The sequence below is a fragment of the Podarcis gaigeae genome (genome assembly GCF_964106915.1).
Source record: "Podarcis gaigeae genome assembly, chromosome: 17".
NCBI lineage: Eukaryota > Metazoa > Chordata > Lepidosauria > Squamata > Lacertidae > Podarcis > Podarcis gaigeae.
In genome coordinates, this window is record NC_139694.1 from 10,791,416 (window position 1) to 10,810,923 (window position 19,508).

The following is a 19,508-nucleotide window of genomic DNA, read 5'->3' on the forward strand; positions in this document are numbered from 1 at the left end:
GTGCCATCTTCATGTCCAACATTTTAGTTTTTCCCATACGAGAGAATGGCAAAAGTTCACTTGTGCTGGATAAAGTAAGTATGCCTACACCCTGTCCTTGGCAGTCCCTGCTTTGGATATCTTCTCTTCATAGCTCCCCCTCTTTGTCTGCATAGCCCCATCTTGGATTCAATTTATTGGTTGCACCAGAATGCTCTGAAATGTGGGAAGGTTCCTCTCGCTTTCCGTTCTGCTCAGTTCACTACCTGATAGCTGCGATGTCCTGCGGCATCCCCTAGGCTCGGTGCCCAGTGTGGTGTAACCAGCTGCACTGCCTTAAATTCACCCTTGTTCAAAGTGCCACAGAAAGTGATAGAGGAGGGGAAACTTGGAGGAGGGAAAGGAGCAAAATGGGTCACGACATTCTTTGAGGCAAAGAGGACTTAGGAGAGACAGATAAACAGGAAAAGGTTGATGGGTTTCTGGGAAAGAAAGCCCCAGGAGTGAGCCATGAGATGGAGAATGGGGGGGGGGGTGATAATAAAATTGCAAATAACCTGAGAAACTGATGAGGCAGATGCTGATTAAAAGAAAATGCTTTGCAGTTCTGAGGGCTCTTTAAAAGGAAGAAACTTGATGCAGACCCGAAAAATCCAGAATGGTTAAAAGAGAGTTGGAGTCTAAGCACATATCAAAGAGAAGACAGCATTATTATTATTATTATTATTATTATTATTATTATTATTATTATTATTATTATTATTATGTCTGGAGACCAGTGGTAGAATATCTACATAGCCTATTCATGCTATTTAAAATTTTTAAATCTAGTCTGAAAGTATTATGAAGTACACAACTTAATGAATGTAATAGAATGGTGTAGTAATGATTTCATGGTACCTAAGAAGTTTAACTATTTAAAGTAATTTTCAATGTTTATAATTCATGGTATAGGATTATTAGTGTTCCTAGATTTATTCTGTATTTTATATATATTTGAAATAATAAAACTACATTGCGTAAAGGTTTTTGTAATGACTGTTCATTGTGTCTTTAATCGGTTAAGGAGAAATCAGTTAAAAAAACACCAAGTTACCCTCATAGTAAGTGCAAGACTTGCCTTTCTAGGTTGGCTTAGGGAAAGGACTTAAAGCCAGAGGAAATGTTGAAGACTGGCTTGGTAAAGTTGAAGAAGCAATGTTCGCTTCCCTTCGACGCCTGAGCAAAGCTGCCATTGCTGATTATCAGACGAAGGAGAGAGTACATTGGGTTGTCGCTGGACATCCTTCTCAGGTAACCAGGCTCAGTTACTGCTTTATGGCGGGGGCGGGGGGTTGGGGGAGAGCTTTGTTGCTTTGTCTTGAGGACATACTGGTTTTTTGAGCTGGTTACGGGCTTAAAGTTCAATATATCTCCAAAGTATCTTCTACTTGGAGCTTACCTGGTTACTTTATGCTGCTGCTTTTATACTGAACCAGAGCTGGGAACCATTTGACACAGACCAAGACTATCACCTTCCTGCATGAGCGCTCTTGAAATCAATGGGAACCATGCAAAACAGTTGTTCTACAAGAGCACTAAAAAGGAAGATGCTTGTGGAACAGAAATTCGAAGTGGATTTATGTAACAAAAGGAGGAGCACAGTGTTAATGAAAGCAGTTCTCAGATGTGGATGCCTCTACCTTTATTCTGCCTTGTTTTTGCTTTGTTTTTACATAGGTTGTGCTGACCATTTCTCAGCTCATGTGGTGCCGTGATCTGACTCAGTGTTTAGAAGGAGAGGAACAGGATCATTTAGAAGCTTTGGAAGAATTTGAAAAGGAAAACTTTGAAGTTAGTGTTCATACCGGGGGAGGGGGGATTTTTTTGAAACTGATCATAAGGAGCTGTTTGACATAATTTTAAAAGGCAAATTAACTGTCCCGGGTAGCAGTTTCCAGGAGATGGCCACGTGAGAGAGCAACCCTAACTCCCCTCTTCTGTTGAGGAGTGAAGGTTTTTTTGGATTAGGGGGCCCTTGAGAGGCAGTGGCTTGACCTCCCCCACCATGCCCGAGAATAGGGATATGCTCTGGCAGTGGGAAGGTAGGGGCAACTAGTGAGAGGGGGCTGAGTGGAGGTGGAACACATGGTTAGGAAGGGGGGGGGGTAATAGAGGAATGAGGAGGGGACATTGGGAGCTGGTCATGATGCTGCTCAGGCAGATGCTTACATTGGCAGTAGATACAGCACTTTTATTTTGAAACGTTACTGTCTTGAGTAAAATAGGAAAATGTTTCCTAACATTGTGATTTCTTCTCCTTTCATAGAGATTAAATGCATTGGCTTCACTAGTTCGTGGCATTCTTCCCAAGCTCCACAGAAACATCATAACAGCACTCATAACTATAGATGTGCATGCAAGAGACATTGTTACCGAACTTGTAAAGCAGAAGGTACATTAGAATTTTTAAATGATGTTTGTGCAGTTACAATTTTAAAATCAACATCTAATAAACATTGTATATTCTCTGTAAAGGTAGATTCTGTTGACAACTTTGATTGGCAAAGGCAACTGCGTTACTATTGGGACCTGGATCTGGATAACTGTGTAGCTAGAATGGCTTTATCCCAGTACACTTATGCCTACGAATACTTGGGTGCATGTCCAAGATTAGTGATAACCCCACTCACGGTAAGACCTTGCCCTCAACCTCATGTATGTAGTATGAAATGTAAGCGAAAACTGGAACTTTCTGTTAGATACTAACAAATAGTGTTCACCTTTACATAACATTGCTTTTAAAAACTGTTCTGTATAGACATATAAACATGTGTTACAGCATCATGTACACTTATGGGGGGGAAAGGTATTGCAGGGATAAGTTGTCAGCTCAGGATTACCTTTCTCTAGGGCTGTAGACTAATAATAGTTTTTAAGAGATTTGAAGGTGACACAGTAGAGACATCATTGTCCGTGGAACTAATTTCTGTTGCTTCACTAGTATGTCTGTTCAGCCTGCTCTTGCAGGTGAAGCACAGCAAATAGCCTGGAAACCTGTTTAGACCAGTAAGATGGTGAGGTCACAAAATAAGTGAATTAGTGGAATAAGGGCTTCTTTGTGTCTCCTTCAACTCTCCACAAAAGCAGCTCCCCACCTATAGCTGAACAATGCACAAAATTTTGAACAAAGTTAACCATCTCATATTAAATTATGATTTGAACAAGCTCCAAATATTATTATTTATTTGAATTAACTCTTTTTTTGCTATTATTATTTAAGCTTGTTGGTTGCTTTTTATTCAAAAAGGTCTGCAAGTGACATAACTTATTAAAAAACCTAAGTGTAACAAAAATACATTATAATATAAACACATTAACACAAAAACATGTGAAGTTCATAAAAACACACAAAGAACCCCCCCCATAACAGCAGCAGAAAGGTACAGCACCACACTAACAGCAAAACAACACTATCTAAAGTCTATCTGAAGTGTGGGTAAAAGGTACATTTTACCTGGTCCTGAAAGCCTGTCACTGAAGGTGCCAGGCAGATTTCACTGGCTCCTATGATTTCCCTCTTGCTTAGTGCATGAATCCTGAGCAGTTTCAGCACTGTTCAACAGTAACTTCAGAAATTTCAGCTGGTTCGCAATGCCGCTCGCTGATTACTGAAGTGTTTAAGTCAGAATCTTCACATCCAGCTTTTTTAAAGACCAGCACTGGTTACCAGTTTAATGTCAGGCCCAATTCGAGGTATTGGGTTGGCCAAAAAAACCACACTTCTGAATGGGCTGGACCAGGATTATCTCTTGGATGTTTGGGTCACATCCTCAGATGTTCCGCCTAATTTACATGATGTTGCAATGTAGAGGCAAGAGTCATAAAGTTTTGTGGTGGTCCAGAAGTCATTTGGCACACCGTGGTCTATAGTGATTTAGGATTGTACATTATTGATAGAAATTAGTGGGATTAGTTTCTACTGGTGTTGGGCCATATGTCAGATGTCTTCAGTCAATTATGTTCCCAATGGCTGAACTTTTTTTTAGTGATCTAATTCATACGTACTAAAGCTATTAGCTTTTAGGAGCGGAATGTGCAAACTGTTGAAGATTATACTGCAATACAATTGTGTTATTTTAATTAGGACATAATTTCATAGCACTGTTCAGTGTCTATGCATGTGTAACTTTCTACACTTTGACTCAGGATCGCTGCTACCTCTGCCTTATGGGAGCATTGCAACTTGACCTCGGTGGAGCCCCAGCTGGACCTGCTGGCACTGGGAAAACAGAAACTACCAAAGACCTCGCAAAAGCGCTTGCCATCCAGTGTGTTGTGTTTAACTGTTCAGATGGCTTGGATTACAAGGTATGGAGCATGATATGTGAACACCTTTATTGTTCTGTTGCATTTCGTGTTAACGGAGCTGATGAAGTTCCTGCAATTTGTAATTTCCATTAACAAATAATATTTTCAGACACTGCAATAACCGTTGGATGCTGAGCTCATGGTTGGTGTAAAGTATGGGATTGTGAGAAGAAATATAACCTGTGCTTAAAAAAACCCAGTAGGACTGTACCACCAATGACTGTTGGCAAGATGACTGTAATGGAATAGTGTCTTCACAACCAACACTGCCCTTACTGATAAACTAACTAGCAACTGTTGCATCTTTTGAGGATATATCCCAAATGAAATTCCCTGGACACCCAGCTATGTTGCACATGGCACACTGGACTTAGGATACCTATTTTGATTGGCTCATGGTCCTCTCTTCCCTCGCTTTTCCGTAACCAGGCAGGCTGCAGGTGTAGAGAGACACAACAAATTAGCTTTAAAGCAGGATACAGCATTCAGATGTGGCAATAAGCCACAATTAACTGAAGCAGAGATTAGCCAAGCTAACTTCAAATCCTGGTTTGTTGGCCACAAGTATGGTTTGTGAGCTTGGTCACCTTCAGATGTGCAGCTAAGCCATATTTAAGCTACACAAACCACAACAATGATATATTGTCTAAGTCATTATTGTTATTTTTATGTTTAATGATTTATGGATCTCAGCATACCATTGTAGTAAATAGTATAACGATATCAGTTTTAGAGCAGAATTATATAGTATTTGGTTCATGCCTTGCACTACCAGAAGGAGAGAACTAAGGACATATAACCCAGCGCTCATGTGAGCAACAGAGATACACTCCTTTTACTCTATGCCTTAAGAGTTTATTGCCTGAAATCACAGCTTTTGGAGAGAGATAACTGAGACATGTTAACTAAGATGGACTATTGTTCCAGATGATGGGACGTTTCTTCAGCGGCTTGGCGCAATCTGGAGCATGGTGCTGCTTTGACGAATTCAACCGAATTGATATTGAAGTTCTATCTGTTATTGCTCAACAGTTGATAACCATTAGGAATGCTAAAGCTGCTAAGGTAATTTCTGTGTTTCCGGGATAACAGAAGCTCTGTTTCATGGTCTTAATAATTTTCACAATGTAATATTGTTCTTAAATTGTTCTTTCAAACAGCTCTCTCGGTTTATGTTTGAGGGACGTGAAATAAAATTGGTGATGACTTGTGCGGCCTTCATTACAATGAATCCCGGCTATGCTGGACGGACAGAATTACCTGACAATCTGAAAGCACTTTTCAGGCCATTTTCAATGATGGTTCCTAACTATGCTTTGATTGCTGAGGTACCTTTTAATATATATGATTATGCAGAAAGTGTTTGAGAGCAGAAAATGACAACGTGGGAATAACGAACTGGAACAGTTGTCTTTAAGGTGGCCAATAGTTGAACATCGGGGGGGGGAAACTACTCCAGGATCTCTTTTTCATATTTCTGTTATTATGTCTTCTTTGCAACAGTTAGTTTACGCACTAGGGCATGGGGAGGCAAACTAAGGCCCGGGGACCAGATTGGGCCCAATCGCCTTCTAAATCCAGCCCATGGACAGTCCGGGAATCACTGTGTTCTTACATGAGTAGAATGTGTGCTTTTATTTAAAAGGCATCTCTGGGTTATTTGTGGGGCATAGGAATTCATTCATTCCCCCCCTTCAAAATATAGTCTACCCCCCCAAGGTCTGAGGGACAGTGGACCGGCCCCCTGCTGAAAAAGTTTGCTGACCCCTTCACTAGGGGGAGCACTAACCCACATCATTACACTCAGGTAGAAATACCTTTCAGATAAGACCAATGGTTCCATCTCAGCTGCATATTGTTGAGCCTTCTCTTGGAGTCACATTGTACACTTACTGATGCTCTGCCAATATTTAAAATTTCTTTTATTTTGTAAGAACACACCACATGCCTTTTTTGTACTTTAGGTTATTTTGTATTCAGAAGGATTTGAATCAAGTAAAACACTTGCAAGAAAGATGACTCAGATGTACAAACTGTGTAGTGAGCAGCTTTCTCAACAGGACCACTATGATTTTGGAATGAGAGCTGTCAAATCTGTTTTGGTCATGGCTGGGTAAGAATCTGCATACTGCATGAGCTATAATTTTAATTTGGATATTCACTTATCAACATGCCCAACATATAACCATTTTATTTACATACCCAACTTAGAAATATATACATCTTATTTGTTGGTCCTATTTGTTTTAAATAAAAAACTGCCACACTACTACTATTGCATCTAAATTTTATAATTTTTTGCAGATATGGGCTGTTACAAATTTAAAGTTCTTTGTGGCATTAAAGCTCTAGCACTGATTGTTTCTCTTAATTTCTGAGATAAACCTCTGTGGACTGTATATGTGAAAATATCTTGATGCTGCAGGAAATGAGACTGCTCCTGGTTATGTGGAGCTAGAGATGGGGTGGGGCAGGGAGATAAATTTGTTCACGTTTTAATGTGAACCTATTTAATCTACATGCTCTAAACCAATACATAAACTGAAATGCAGTTATTCTTTCATAGTTGCATTCCTGCAAATTTAATGATGCAGTTCTGCAACCAAAATATGCATATCAATTTTTTAAAAATAACTTTTATTGGTAATCATAATTCTGTTAATATATGCTAAAAAATGTTTCTATAATTGTAGGTCACTAAAGAGAGAGAATCCAAATCTGAATGAGGATGTTGTATTAATAAGAGCATTACGAGATTCCAACCTTCCAAAATTTCTTACAGATGATGCTGTTTTGTTCAGGTACATTTCTTAGTAAATTAGCGTTTTCTTTAATTAAACACGGAATCTTTATTTTTCCATAAGTGAATATGACTCTTCTGTTATTTCCAGTAGGAATGCTATAAGATAATCATTAAATGACAATAGAAATTAACTACACAACCATTTTCAACCATTTGAATACTTAAACTTACTTGTTTATAATATAAAAAATTTCCTTGACATCTGATGGGAGGGTGTTCCACAGGGCGGGCGTCACTACACTACTTGTAACCTCACTTCTCGCAGTGAGGGAATCGCCAGAAGGCCCCACGGAGCTGGATCTCAGTGATGGAGGTGGAGATGCTCCTTCAGGTATACTGGGCCAAGGCCGTTTAGGGCTTTAAAGGTCAGCACCAACACTTTGAATTGTGCTCGGAAACATACTAGGAGACAAAGTAGGTCTTTCAGGACCTGTGTTGTATGGTCTCAACGGCCACTCCTAGTCACCAGTCTAGCTGCCACATCCTGGATTAATTGTAGTTTCTAGGTCACATTCAAAGGTAGCCCTATGTAAAGTGCATTGCGGTAGTTGAAGCAGGAGATAACTAGAGCATGCACCACTCAGGCGAGGCAGTCTGTAGGCAGGTAGGGTCTCAGCTTGCGTACCAGATGGAGCTGTTGTCACAGTTACAAGCGTGCCTTCCTATTTAGCAAGATCAGTTACTCTGCCATCCTGCTGTTTTCATTGTTTAAGTCTACCAAAGACAGATTCTGCCTTTATTCCAGAGATCAGCTCCAGTTTCTACTGTTCAGAGTAAATTGTCTTACTGACTTCGGCCATTCCATCCAAGCAAAAGGAAGAGGACGCTTAATGTTTATTTTTCCAGAACCAATGACTCCAGCGATGCTTTATTTGTTTCCTTCAGTCAACCCTAGTCTTCCCTCTGAGTAAAGTAGCCCACTTTAACCATCTCCTTGTGGCTGAAGGACTATATCACGCCCAAAGAGTGGAAGCCTCTGAGAGTAGTATTGCTTTCTCCCTAGAGTACAACTGTGGCGTTTGCCCTCCTAGGTGTGTGACATCATACTGGGTTCATAAGGAAAGGGTTAACTAAGTGTAAAATGATTAATCAATAGGAACCCAAGGGGAGGAGTTAGAGTTGTTAAGAAGTCAGTCTGGAGTTAGAGAAGAGAGAGGGAGGATAAGTCTGTGGGTTGGGCTAGTCTGTTGTGAGAGAGTGAGAGAATCTGTTAGGAGGAGTCAGTTAAACAGTGGGATAATCAGTCAGAAGGTATTAGGAAGGGGATAGGCCGGTAAAGAAACTAAGGTTAAGAAACTGACAAAAAATATCTGAAACCATAAACTGGTTAAGGCTTATAAAATAAACTTGTTTATTTGGTTTAATGTTAACAACTGTCTGGACTTAGTGTGTACCCGAGAGAAACGGGTTGGTGGCAGCAGGGAAGTGAGCACAGTGGTGGCACAGGGATCAATAGACCGTCAAACGTCCGGGGACCCTGTGTGATCGCCACAACAACCAACTCTGCTCTATGGAAAACTACAGGGTCAGCATGTGGAAGTCAGTCCTACACCTTCCGTACACATCAACAGATGCTACCTTTGGGAGGTCCCTTTCACCAAAGGCAGCATCTCCCAAATTCAGTCACACTGTACATTGCTGTTGATGTACATTGCTTGTATGCATACTTACTTGCAAGATTGCCCCATCCTGGATCCATGAAAGAAAGGGGGAATTTGAGTTTACTTAGGAATCCCCCTTTTCTGTGGTTCCAGGGTGGGAACAGTCTACTTACCTCCTAGTAAAGGGGAAATCGGTTGATGAAACTGAATATATTGTAGAGTCCACACTGGACAGAATGGGGATTCACACATAAGCTCAAATCTGTCTTCTTTGCTGCATAAAATGTGGGTTATTGTTCTGCTTCGTTGTTTAAGTATTGTCTTGAGGGTAGGAGAGATGGGATAGAAATACTTTAATCAAATAAAGCTTTTGCTTTCACTTCTTTCAGTGGGATTATATCTGACCTCTTTCCTGGAGTCATAATACCAGAGCATGACTATGGAACTCTACAGTCAACAATAATAGATGTCATGCTTTCCAAAGGATTACAGGCTGAAGATACCATGGTTCATAAAGTCATACAACTTTTTGAAACAATGCTGGTAAGGCATGGTGTCATGCTCGTTGGACCAACCGGAGGTGGGAAAACTACAGTTTACCAGGTTCTGGCAGATAGCCTTGCAGCATTGCATGAAGCGGGTGAAGAAAACCCTTTCTACCAGCCTGTTAAAACATATGTTCTGAACCCTAAATCAATTACAATGGGTGAACTATATGGTGAGGTTAACAATTTAACTTTGGAGTGGAAAGATGGCCTGATGGCTCTTAGCGTTCGAGCTGCTGTGGTTGACACCTCTGAAGATCATAAATGGATCATCAGTGATGGACCTGTGGATGCCTTATGGATTGAAAACCTAAACACCGTTTTGGATGATAACAAGATGCTTTGCCTGGCTAACAGCGAAAGAATCAAACTCACACCGTACATTCACATGATGTTTGAGGTACTTTTCTTTCTCAGGTTCAATTTTTTTTTCTAATTCTTCATTCAGTGCATAACTGGAACAAAGATATCGCACTATTTATTTGCATCTTTGCTTATGGCTTTTTACATTTATATACTGAAGCAGAAATAAGCAATATCCATGACTTTCAGGTGGAAGACTTGAGGGTTGCTTCACCTGCTACAGTTAGCCGATGCGGAATGGTCTACATTGATCCTGAGGAACTGAAGTGGATCCCATATGTGAAGACTTGGATGGCAGGCCTTGAAGACAGAGTAGGTTTTGCAAAAGCACTTTTAAGCAAAAGGGGAAACTTTCAGTGTTCTTTTTAACTGACACCCAACGCTCTGTGGAGAGTAGGTTTTGCAAAAGCACTTTTAAGCAAAAGGGGAAACTTTCAGTGTTCTTTTTAACTGACACCCAACACTCTGTGGAGAGTAGGTTTTGCAAAAGCACTTTTAAGCAAAAGGGGAAACTTTCAGTGTTCTTTTTAACTGACACCCAACGCTCTGTGGTGCTGAAACCTCACTGGGGCTGTGGACAGGAGGCAAAGGTTGCTTCTTGGAGCAATATTTTAAAATATATATTTTTAATGCTTCTGGAGGCTTTCAAACATGCTCAGACCCTCTAGTTTCTCAGTGGCTTTGTTTTCGCTCTACTTTGGTCAGCATGGGGCACTACAATACTGGGGAAAGTGATTTGCAAGCCCATGCACTAAAACCCTGTTCCTGGAGCCCACCACAAACCGAAGAGATGAGACATGACAACAATGTATGGGTTTAAATTAAAAGGTAAAGGTAAAGGGACCTCTGACCATTAGGTCCAGTCGTGACCGACTCTGGGGTTGTGGCGCTCATCTCGCTTTACTGGCCGAGGGAGCTGGCGTACAGCTTCCGGGTCATGTGGCCAGCATGAATAAGCTGCTTCTGGCGAACCAGAGCAGCACATGGAAACACTGTTTACCTTCCCGCCGGAGTGGTACCTATTTATCTACTTGCACTTGACATGCTTTCAAACTGCTAGGTTGGCAGGAGCTGGGACTGAACAACAGGAGCTCATCCCGTCGCGGGGATTCGAACTGCCGACCTTCTGATCGGCAAGTCCTGGCCTCTGTGGTTTAACCCACAGTGCCACCCGCGTCCCCTGGGTTTAAATTAAGCCACTGCTTTATTTATTTTCAGGTGTAGGAACCTTGGCTTAGGCCTTGGAAGGTATCCCTCTCGTGCCCGATAGGGGCTGAGGATGCGCAGGGCAATCAGATGTTGTGGGAGGGGACTGGAAAGCATGAACTTACCCAGCCTGCCCTCCCACTTCACCTAGCTTGGAGTTTGACCTATATGCCGCCGCTGTAGGGCCAGTGACCCCCACAATCAACCCTTTAACAGGCCCTGCAAACGCTGCCTCATAGGGGTGCATCAATATGCTGCCCCCGACTCACAGATAGACTATGGAATACCGACCAAGGCCTAAAACCGCCAAAGTTGTGACGAGATGCTATGGGGAAGGCGAAACCTGCCAACGCAGGAAAATTCCTTCTCGGTTCTGAATATAGCAACCATCATCCGACCATAGCAGCTCCCGCTGACCTGTAAAGCAAGAGGTTAGCCTGCAGCAGAAGACCATGTTATATGCAGGGATGGTTGGGCAGGTGAACCTGGAAAGAAAAACAAGTGAGCCTGGGCTGAAGAGCATCGGTCCTTTGCTGGTCCTTGCCCCACCCCCAGCTGGCTGCCCATAGGCCTGCTGAGATGGGGGCGGAGCAATGGCCTCCCTGTAACAAGGTGGGTGGCTCCCCGGTCCCAGGAGCCCGCGCGGTGTCGCAAACTCCGCCCACCCAAGGGGGGGGTGAGCGGGAATTGTATGTTTCACATACGGATTAATATGTCAAATGGGTTTCATTTTAGGAGCTGTACTTCTCAAAGTGGGATAAGATAGTAACTGTGCACAAATATTTATTCTGTTTTTTAGTTCAATGAGGAAACACGAACATACTTGTTTGACTTGTTTTGCCATTACGTTGAAGGCGGCCTGAAATATGTTCACAAAAAGTGTTCGCAAGCTATATCTCAAGTGGACATCAGTAAAGTTACAACTCTCTGCTGTTTACTGGAATCACTGCTCCTTGGAAAGGGAGGTCCCAATATGTCAATGGTATAGCTATTTACCTTACTCCTTGTGTCTGTAGATTATGGGGGAAGACCTCAGTATCAATATCTTGTTATTCTTTTAAATAACTATTTCTGTGTGGGTCTTCCCAGATAATCCCTTTTATAACTTAATAACTCGTGTGTGTGTGTGTATTGTTGGATGGGTGATTCCACTTAGCAGTTTATTGTGAACGTGGTGCTGCTCATTCATGCAAGTTTTTCTCAAAAAATTAAAATCTCAGTTAAAAAATATACTTTTAGATCATCTGAGAAGCATTCAGGGTGCAAAGGCCTCCTAAAAACAAGCAAAAAACAAAACAAAAACAGTTTTGACCAGGCATCTGAAACTGCATCTTGGGGATGTGAGTTCAAAGGAATTGTTGCAGCTCAGGTTTCTTAATCAAAAACATATTGAATGATAAGCACATCATTCAGATTGCTGGAGTTTTCTGTATGTTAATTTGGTATGGGGAAAATAGTGCACGTATTTTTTTAAAAAAGTATTTATTTTCCTTTTCTTCTTTGTACAGGAACAATCTAGGTTAAATTCTCTTGTATGCCAGACTTTTGTTTTCTGTTATTTGTGGTCAGTTGGTGGAAATTTAACAGAGAACTGTTGGGATGGTTTCGATACATTTATAAGACAGCAGTTTGAAGATAACCCCGATGCCAAGGTATGAAGCATACTATTTTGCTTACACATTTTAATTTATAGTGATTGTGAGCGTAATCTGGAAGAGCAGGAAGAATTTTTCTTTGAATACAGACTGTATAGAGGCACTTCTACAAGTGCTCTTGGAGTCAGACATGCCCCGCAAACAATTCATTTTTTAATTGGGTAGCTAAACCCAATTTTTTGTGACCTACAAAATTCATTCACGAATTCCAGGTGTGAAGGAATATCCATGAATCTTCATAACTGGACCCTATGTTTATCACCCATGTCCCCTCTGAGGGAGGTGCAGAGGGTGGCAACACAAGAACAGGCCTTCTCAGTGGTGGCTCCTGATTGTGGGAGGCCTTTTGGAGAAAGATATGCCTGGTGCCATCACTATCAGATTTAGGCATCAAGCAAAAACATTCCTGTCCTCCCAGGTGTTTGGCTCTTAATTGGGGTTATATATTATGATAGCCTGTGTTAATCTTTTAGCAGGTTGGAGTAGGATTTGTCCTTTTTATTTTATTGAAGGGTGAGCTCTTTGTGTCAATTGTGTTTTAATATCTTTGTGATGAAACTCTGAGGCATTTTATGCAATAAGCAACAAATAAATGCAATTAGCAGCAATAACTTCTATTGCGATTCACAATGTGCAGTTTGGGCTCTAACATGGAGTGCCTTTTGAAGGCCTTACACTTCAAAACAAAGCTCCGGCCTTCATGATTGTGAGAAGATGCCCAAGAATTTGTTTATTTGTAAAGTTTCTGTCTTGCCCTTTATTATAGAATCGTTGGAGGGTGAAATACAGCTAGTAAAACAGTCATGAAAACAGTCGTTAAAATATTAAAATTTCTAAAATTCAGAAACCGGTTTTATATATAACACCCTTCCACCAACCCCTGCTTCTACCTATCATCCCAAGCTAATAATTGTCGGCTCCTGTCTTGAAGGAAGAGTAGTCCACAGGTCTAGAAATCAGGGAGAAATTCTGAACAGGGTATGCATGTATGTGACAAAATAATTCAAAACCCTTATATGCCTGTACAATGAGAGCTGTTTCCCTAATTTGATACCTATCGAATCTATGGTCAGGTAAGACCAATCATCCCTTTTGCCATTTATTCCAACTCTTCTTCCCATTTCTTGACAAGGATGAATGTGATTATTTCCTCTTTCTAGCTTCCAACTTCTGGTGATTTGTGGAGTCTTTTCATTGATTTTGAGACAAAGCGACTGGATCCTTGGGAGCGGATTATCCCTACATTTAAATACAGTCACACTGTACCATTTTTTGAAATGCTTGTTCCTACGACTGACACCGTGCGCTATGGCTTTCTCATGGAAAAATTGCTGGCTGTCAGACACTCTGTGTTGTTCACAGGGATAACTGGGGTTGGCAAGGTGAGATTTCTTTTGGCTGCTTAACAAAATAGTTAAATCATTTATATAAATCCAAAAACATAAAATCCACCAAGTTATTAATTAGTAATTTTAAGGGACATTAGTTAAGGCAGTGTTTTAATTACCATATTTTTCGCCCTATAGGACACACTTTTTCCCCTCCAAAAATGAAGGGGAAATCTGTATGCGTCCTATGGGGCAGATGCAGGCTCTCGCTCAAGCTTGGAGAACGAGAGGGGTCGGTGCGCACCGACCCCTCTCGCTCTCCAAGCTTCAGGAAGCTATCAGCAAGCCTGGGGAGCCCGCGGGAGTTCCCGCAGGACCCCCTAGGCTGCGGATAGCAGCCTGCTGCCAGGAGCGCGGGGCGTGTTGAAGCAGACGTCCGCAGCCTAGGGAGCCCTGCGGTAGGTGCGTTTTTAGAAGCTCGGGCTTCCCCTGCCCCAGCCCCGTGGCTGGGGGGGGGAAAATAATTTTTCCCCCTTTATTTCCCCCCCCCAAAAAAACCCCTAGGTGCGTCCTATGGGCCGGTGCATCCTATAGGGCGAAAAATACTGTAAATCTTTAGAGATTCCTCAAGAGAGTGGAGAACATGTAGATAATATTGTAGGGAGAGGCACTGAATAAATTACTTCTGTAATGTTCTAATTATCTTCTAATTTAATGATTAGGGTAAAAGTGGAAAAATAGGTTCCAAAACAAAATGATGCATTGTAAACATTTTGCTATTTAACAAGTTTGATTAATATTTTGGAAAAGTAAGCCATCAAAATTTTCAGATAGCACAATTTTTTAAATCCAGTGACCATGAAAAAGCTCATTGTTAGCTGACTTAGCAACTTGATAGTGGTAAATTTCAGTGGCATAAATTCAAAATAGTTGTTCAGGGAACAATCTCTCAAATCTAGATTTCTCTGTGTATAGTCCATTGGAGAATTCTACTCATTATGAGGAGCTAATAATATTTCCGAATGTAACTGCAATGATTTTTTGTGTGTATAATGAACTGTTGCTTGCTATACTTTTTTTTTTTGTCATTTGAAGTCTGTAGTTGCAAGGGCACTGCTAAACCGAATACAAGAGGAAGCTGGTTATGTTCCCGTTTACCTAAATTTCTCTGCTCAGACTTCATCTATAAGGACGCAGGAAATTATTGAATCGAAATTAGAAAAGAAACGGAAAAATATTTTAGGTAAAGAGGTTTTTAGTATATTTTGTTGCCTAAATTGTGTTGGCTGTATTCCTTGTAATCAACTCTTCATTCTTTTTGCTGATTTCAACAACACTCCACCACAGGTTAGTGCAAAGTAAATTTTCCCAAATTACCTATGGTTTTCCTACAGAATTATGGAGAAGAATTCTCCCAGAGATAAGGCTAAATAATTACACCTGGAAGCAGCAGGAAGAAAGAAGATTCAGAGTTCTTTAGTTTTAAAGCTGTTGGTTTTAGTTAAATGTAGGCCTGGGGTGAGGAATGTTTGTCCTTCCTGATACTGCTGAACTATAACTATAACTATATTTGATTCCCTCCCTCTCTTTTTTTTCCTTTCTTTTCCTTCTCCTCCTGCGATGAGGCTACATTTTAATATTTTAATGTTCCATTATTTTAATGTTGTATTTTATTTTTGTTTTTAAGTTGTAATCATTCATCTTGTTTTTATTATTGCTTGTAAGCCGCTCTGAGCCCGGCCTTGGCTGGGGAGGGCGGGGTATAAATAAAAAATTATTATTATTATTATTATAACTCCCATCAAGCACAGAACATGTCCCGGGATTATGGAAATTTTAGTTCAGCAACATCTGGAGAGCCAGAGCTTCCCTGCACCTGGTGTAGGCTATAATCTGATGTACTCCATTCAGTTTAACACAGGAGGGCAGCATTGACATTTGGGAAATGCAACACATCTTCACATACTGTAATGAGAAGTGAAACAATATTTTGACCTGAGGTTGTTATGGACATGTTTCATTCATCCTCTTTTGCTCCTTCCTGTGCATACTACCCCATGCCCTGAGGCCACTGATACATATATCTCCCTCCTATAAATTGCATAATAATATAAAATTTGCTTTGCTTAAGGCTAAATCTAAATCGAGTGCATTATCTAAGAACACAGTCACATCAGATATACTGAACACCCAAACCTGAAGTCTGAGTAGGGCTTTGGATAAAAATTGCTTAAAAGAGAACTTGGATCCAAACTAGGGGTTCCAGTAAAGAAAAAAGTTCCATGTAATGCAGGCTGATTGAAAATCAGCATTGTTTTTCACACATCACTTCATATTCATCCAGAAAGGATTCTGTTGCTTTCAACATTAGGACAACAATCAATCTGTATTTTGGCATTTATGTTTACTTCTGTAATATTTTAACCGTTCTGCCACATTATTCAGGTCTTTAATTTTCTTAATATTTGCCATAGTCAAATTAAAGACTCTGAAATAATAAACTTCGGTTAATCAGTGTTCCATTTCAGTTTAACTGATACTTCAGTTTAACAACATTGTAAGCCTGCTAATTTCTGAAGTGTAAAAAACTTGGTGCTATTGTGTATTAATTTTGTTATTTGGGGAAAACTTACCAGCAGTGGTTTGTCCAATCTTCTATTGTTTAGGAGCACCAGGGTCAAAAAGAGTTGTCATTTTTGTAGACGATCTAAACATGCCTAAATTGGATCGTTATGGTTCTCAGCCCCCTATTGAGCTACTACGACAGTATCAAGACTTTGGAGGGTTCTACGACAGAGAGAAACTGTTTTGGAAGGAAATACAGGCAAGTCTGCCTTCAGCTGGTTGTGACAGTGAATGCTATAATCTGAGTACTATCTGTTCTGTTGGGAAAGTATTGAGGTTCCTGTTATGTGCTGAGCTTGGTTCCTAGAACAATAGGCAGGTAGGATCCTGGAAGGCAGCAACCTGATTGGCCTGCAGGAGCAGCCCGATAAGGTTCCAGGAGGGGAGTTGAATCAGCCAATCACGTGGGACCCATTGTGTAAATAATGTATATATAGCCAGAGGTTTTGGGGGAAAACACACTCACTCACTGTTTACCATGAGCTGGGTTCAGCCTATAGGATCAGTAAGATCCAGACTCCAATTGTCAGTTGGACAGGACATTTACTTAGGTGTTGCAAGGACAGTGTGGCACAAACTCAACCAGCGAGTGGTTGAGGGATGGCACACTTCCAAACAAAGGGAAGCAAAGGGTCAGTTATGTCAGTATATGGCAGCACTTCTTTCTGCTGGCTTTCACTGGTTTAATCACAAGGCATAGCAACCTTCTTAGCTTTCTCTCCTTCCTCTGTCCTCAACAGTTATAGCAATAGCTCCTGTGTACATGTTGTTCTGTCCTTCTCTTATGGTTCTCTGGAAAAGCACAAGCTTCACATTCCAACATTCACTTGCTCATCCTTTCTCTTACACATTTCAGCTTTTAATTTTATTATTTCTGGTTTTTTATGACAATACGCTCCCCCTTTAGTTCCAAAAAAGGCTTCCCCACCTTTTTTAAAAAACACATATCCATCATGATACCTTATACCAGTGTTTCCCAACCTTGTGCCTCCAGCTGTTTTTGGACTACAATTCCCATCATCCCTTGCCACTGGTCTTGCTAGTCAGGGATGATGGGAGTTGTAGTTCAAAAACAGCTGGAGGCACAAGGTTGGGAAACATTGCCTTATACCAAGCATAGGCAAACTCCAGCCCTCCAGATGTTTGGGACTACAATTCCCATCATCCCTAGCTAACAGGACCAGTGGTCAGGGATGATGGGAATTGTAGTCTCAAATATCAGGAGGGCTGGAGTTTGCCTATGCCCGCCTTATACATCTCTAAACTTCATTCATTTTGCTTTCTACCTGCTTCATTTCCCCTTCAGCTTATGCAGACACAGCATTTCCTTACGCCTGATGATTGCTGAAGGGCATTGAATGAGGTTCAAGGTTCAAGCCACCACAAATAATTTTAGCCTGCCTTGATATTTACTGTACATAGAATTTCATCAGTACAGTTTGATGCTGAATTAAAAATGAGAACAGGGAATCAGGCATGTTATCTGAGCTGTGGTTTAAATGTAAGAAACAAGTTTTTATAGGATTAAAGACTTAAGTATTATGTTTTGACGCAAAATATCTATGATCTTTCCCCCCCTAGGATGTAACTATTTGTTCAGCCTGTGCACCTCCAGGTGGTGGACGTAATCCAGTTACAGCACGTTTCATTAGACATTTCGCAATGCTGTGTCTTCCGACACCCTCTGAGCATAGCCTTAAACAAATTTTCGAGGTCAGTAGCAACTTCCCCACAGTAACAAAGAACAAAAAATAGATTCTTCTGTTCAGTCTGTCATAACACGCTGTTCTGAGATGCTGGACTTATACAGATTCTTAGTAGCATGTGTTACTTTCTGAAGTGCTGAAAGTTTTTGATACACATTTATGCACATTATTGAAGATTGTCACTGAATGCAGAGTCCTGATACCTTTAAATATCAGTGCACTTTAGACCAAGTCTGTGGATACCAGATGAGCAAGTGGGGTGCTGCAGGAGAGAGAATGTGTATATGTGCACATGGACACACTCGCTGTATCCAGTTAGATGGATTCTCTTGAAATTCCATAATTTCCCCCCTAGACTTCCCCATCCTTATAACCATCTTCAAATCATGTATGGCATCTCTCTTGGCTGAACCATAAAAATCACAGAATGGTGTTTTCTAGCACTGGTACAAAACCAGGGTTGTGAGATATGAATCATTATAGATCCTCAATTTTTTTTTCCTGAGGGCCCCCCTCAGAACTACCATCTTATCATACACCACCTCTCATCCATATTCCTGTGGTTTGTTAGTGGTTTTGTCATCATGCTAAAAATCTAAGAGGATCTATTGTTGTGGTAGATAAGCAAAAAGAAGTGGGTAGTACCCACGACACTCTCTAAAAACTCCACATGATCCTGTTTTTAATTGATGCATTTCTTTAATCATAGAATCAACTGTAGAGCTGGAAAGGACCATGAGGGTCATAGCACTGTATTAGTGAGCTTTTGAATTATGGATCTGTATATTGTAATTGTTTGTGTAAGTTGGTTTTTTATACTTTGTAAACTGCTTAGAAGCCTATTTTGGCATTAAACTGTAAGTAAGTAAGTAAATGCCCTCTTTCTCACTCACAGCCACACCTATGGGTGTGGGGCTGAAGGTGGGGACTGATGCAAATTGAAGCAAGTATTAATCACCCCAATGAACTTCAGGCTAAAATCTGTGGTTTTTTCCTGCTTCTGAAATGATACTGATAATGAAAAGGCCTTTAAAATATTTGATGTAGCTACATAACTTTGAGCTAGCCATGACTATCTTTGATGTAGACTGGCTCTTTCTTTCTTTCTTTCTTTCTTTCTTTCTTTCTTTCTTTCTTTCTTTTTTGAGAGAGATTCTCCTAAATAAGGCTGAAATACATTGTTATATTCAGCATTTGCTTGACACAGTAAATGGTCTGCATACTTCTGTCTAATATTGCTTGGTGCCATCACCCTTTTCTGTGTCTTCACAATAAAGCAAGTTGTTTAAAAAGCATCAGAGCAAACCAACTGCAAATATCCCTGCCCTACCTACTGAGCTTACCATG

At 40.8% G+C, this 19,508-nt stretch overlaps 1 protein-coding gene across 2 annotated transcripts in view; it reads left to right on the top strand.

The window, feature by feature from the left end:
* The window catches only part of DNAH6 (dynein axonemal heavy chain 6), a 127,789-nt gene that overhangs the window by 33,069 nt on the left and 75,212 nt on the right, over positions 1–19,508 (top strand). For both annotated transcript variants that reach the window (XM_083718044.1, XM_083718045.1), the window contains 17 exons: positions 1,108–1,272; positions 1,699–1,812; positions 2,288–2,413; positions 2,497–2,652; positions 4,168–4,329; positions 5,257–5,394; positions 5,490–5,657; positions 6,294–6,442; positions 7,023–7,130; positions 9,123–9,678; positions 9,831–9,953; positions 11,647–11,829; positions 12,356–12,499; positions 13,663–13,884; positions 14,926–15,073; positions 16,497–16,654; positions 18,037–18,168. In XM_083718044.1, coding sequence (XP_083574170.1) covers positions 1,108–1,272; positions 1,699–1,812; positions 2,288–2,413; positions 2,497–2,652; positions 4,168–4,329; positions 5,257–5,394; positions 5,490–5,657; positions 6,294–6,442; positions 7,023–7,130; positions 9,123–9,678; positions 9,831–9,953; positions 11,647–11,829; positions 12,356–12,499; positions 13,663–13,884; positions 14,926–15,073; positions 16,497–16,654; positions 18,037–18,168 — 2,952 coding nt within the window. The remainder of the gene's footprint in view (positions 1–1,107; positions 1,273–1,698; positions 1,813–2,287; positions 2,414–2,496; positions 2,653–4,167; positions 4,330–5,256; positions 5,395–5,489; positions 5,658–6,293; positions 6,443–7,022; positions 7,131–9,122; positions 9,679–9,830; positions 9,954–11,646; positions 11,830–12,355; positions 12,500–13,662; positions 13,885–14,925; positions 15,074–16,496; positions 16,655–18,036; positions 18,169–19,508) is intronic.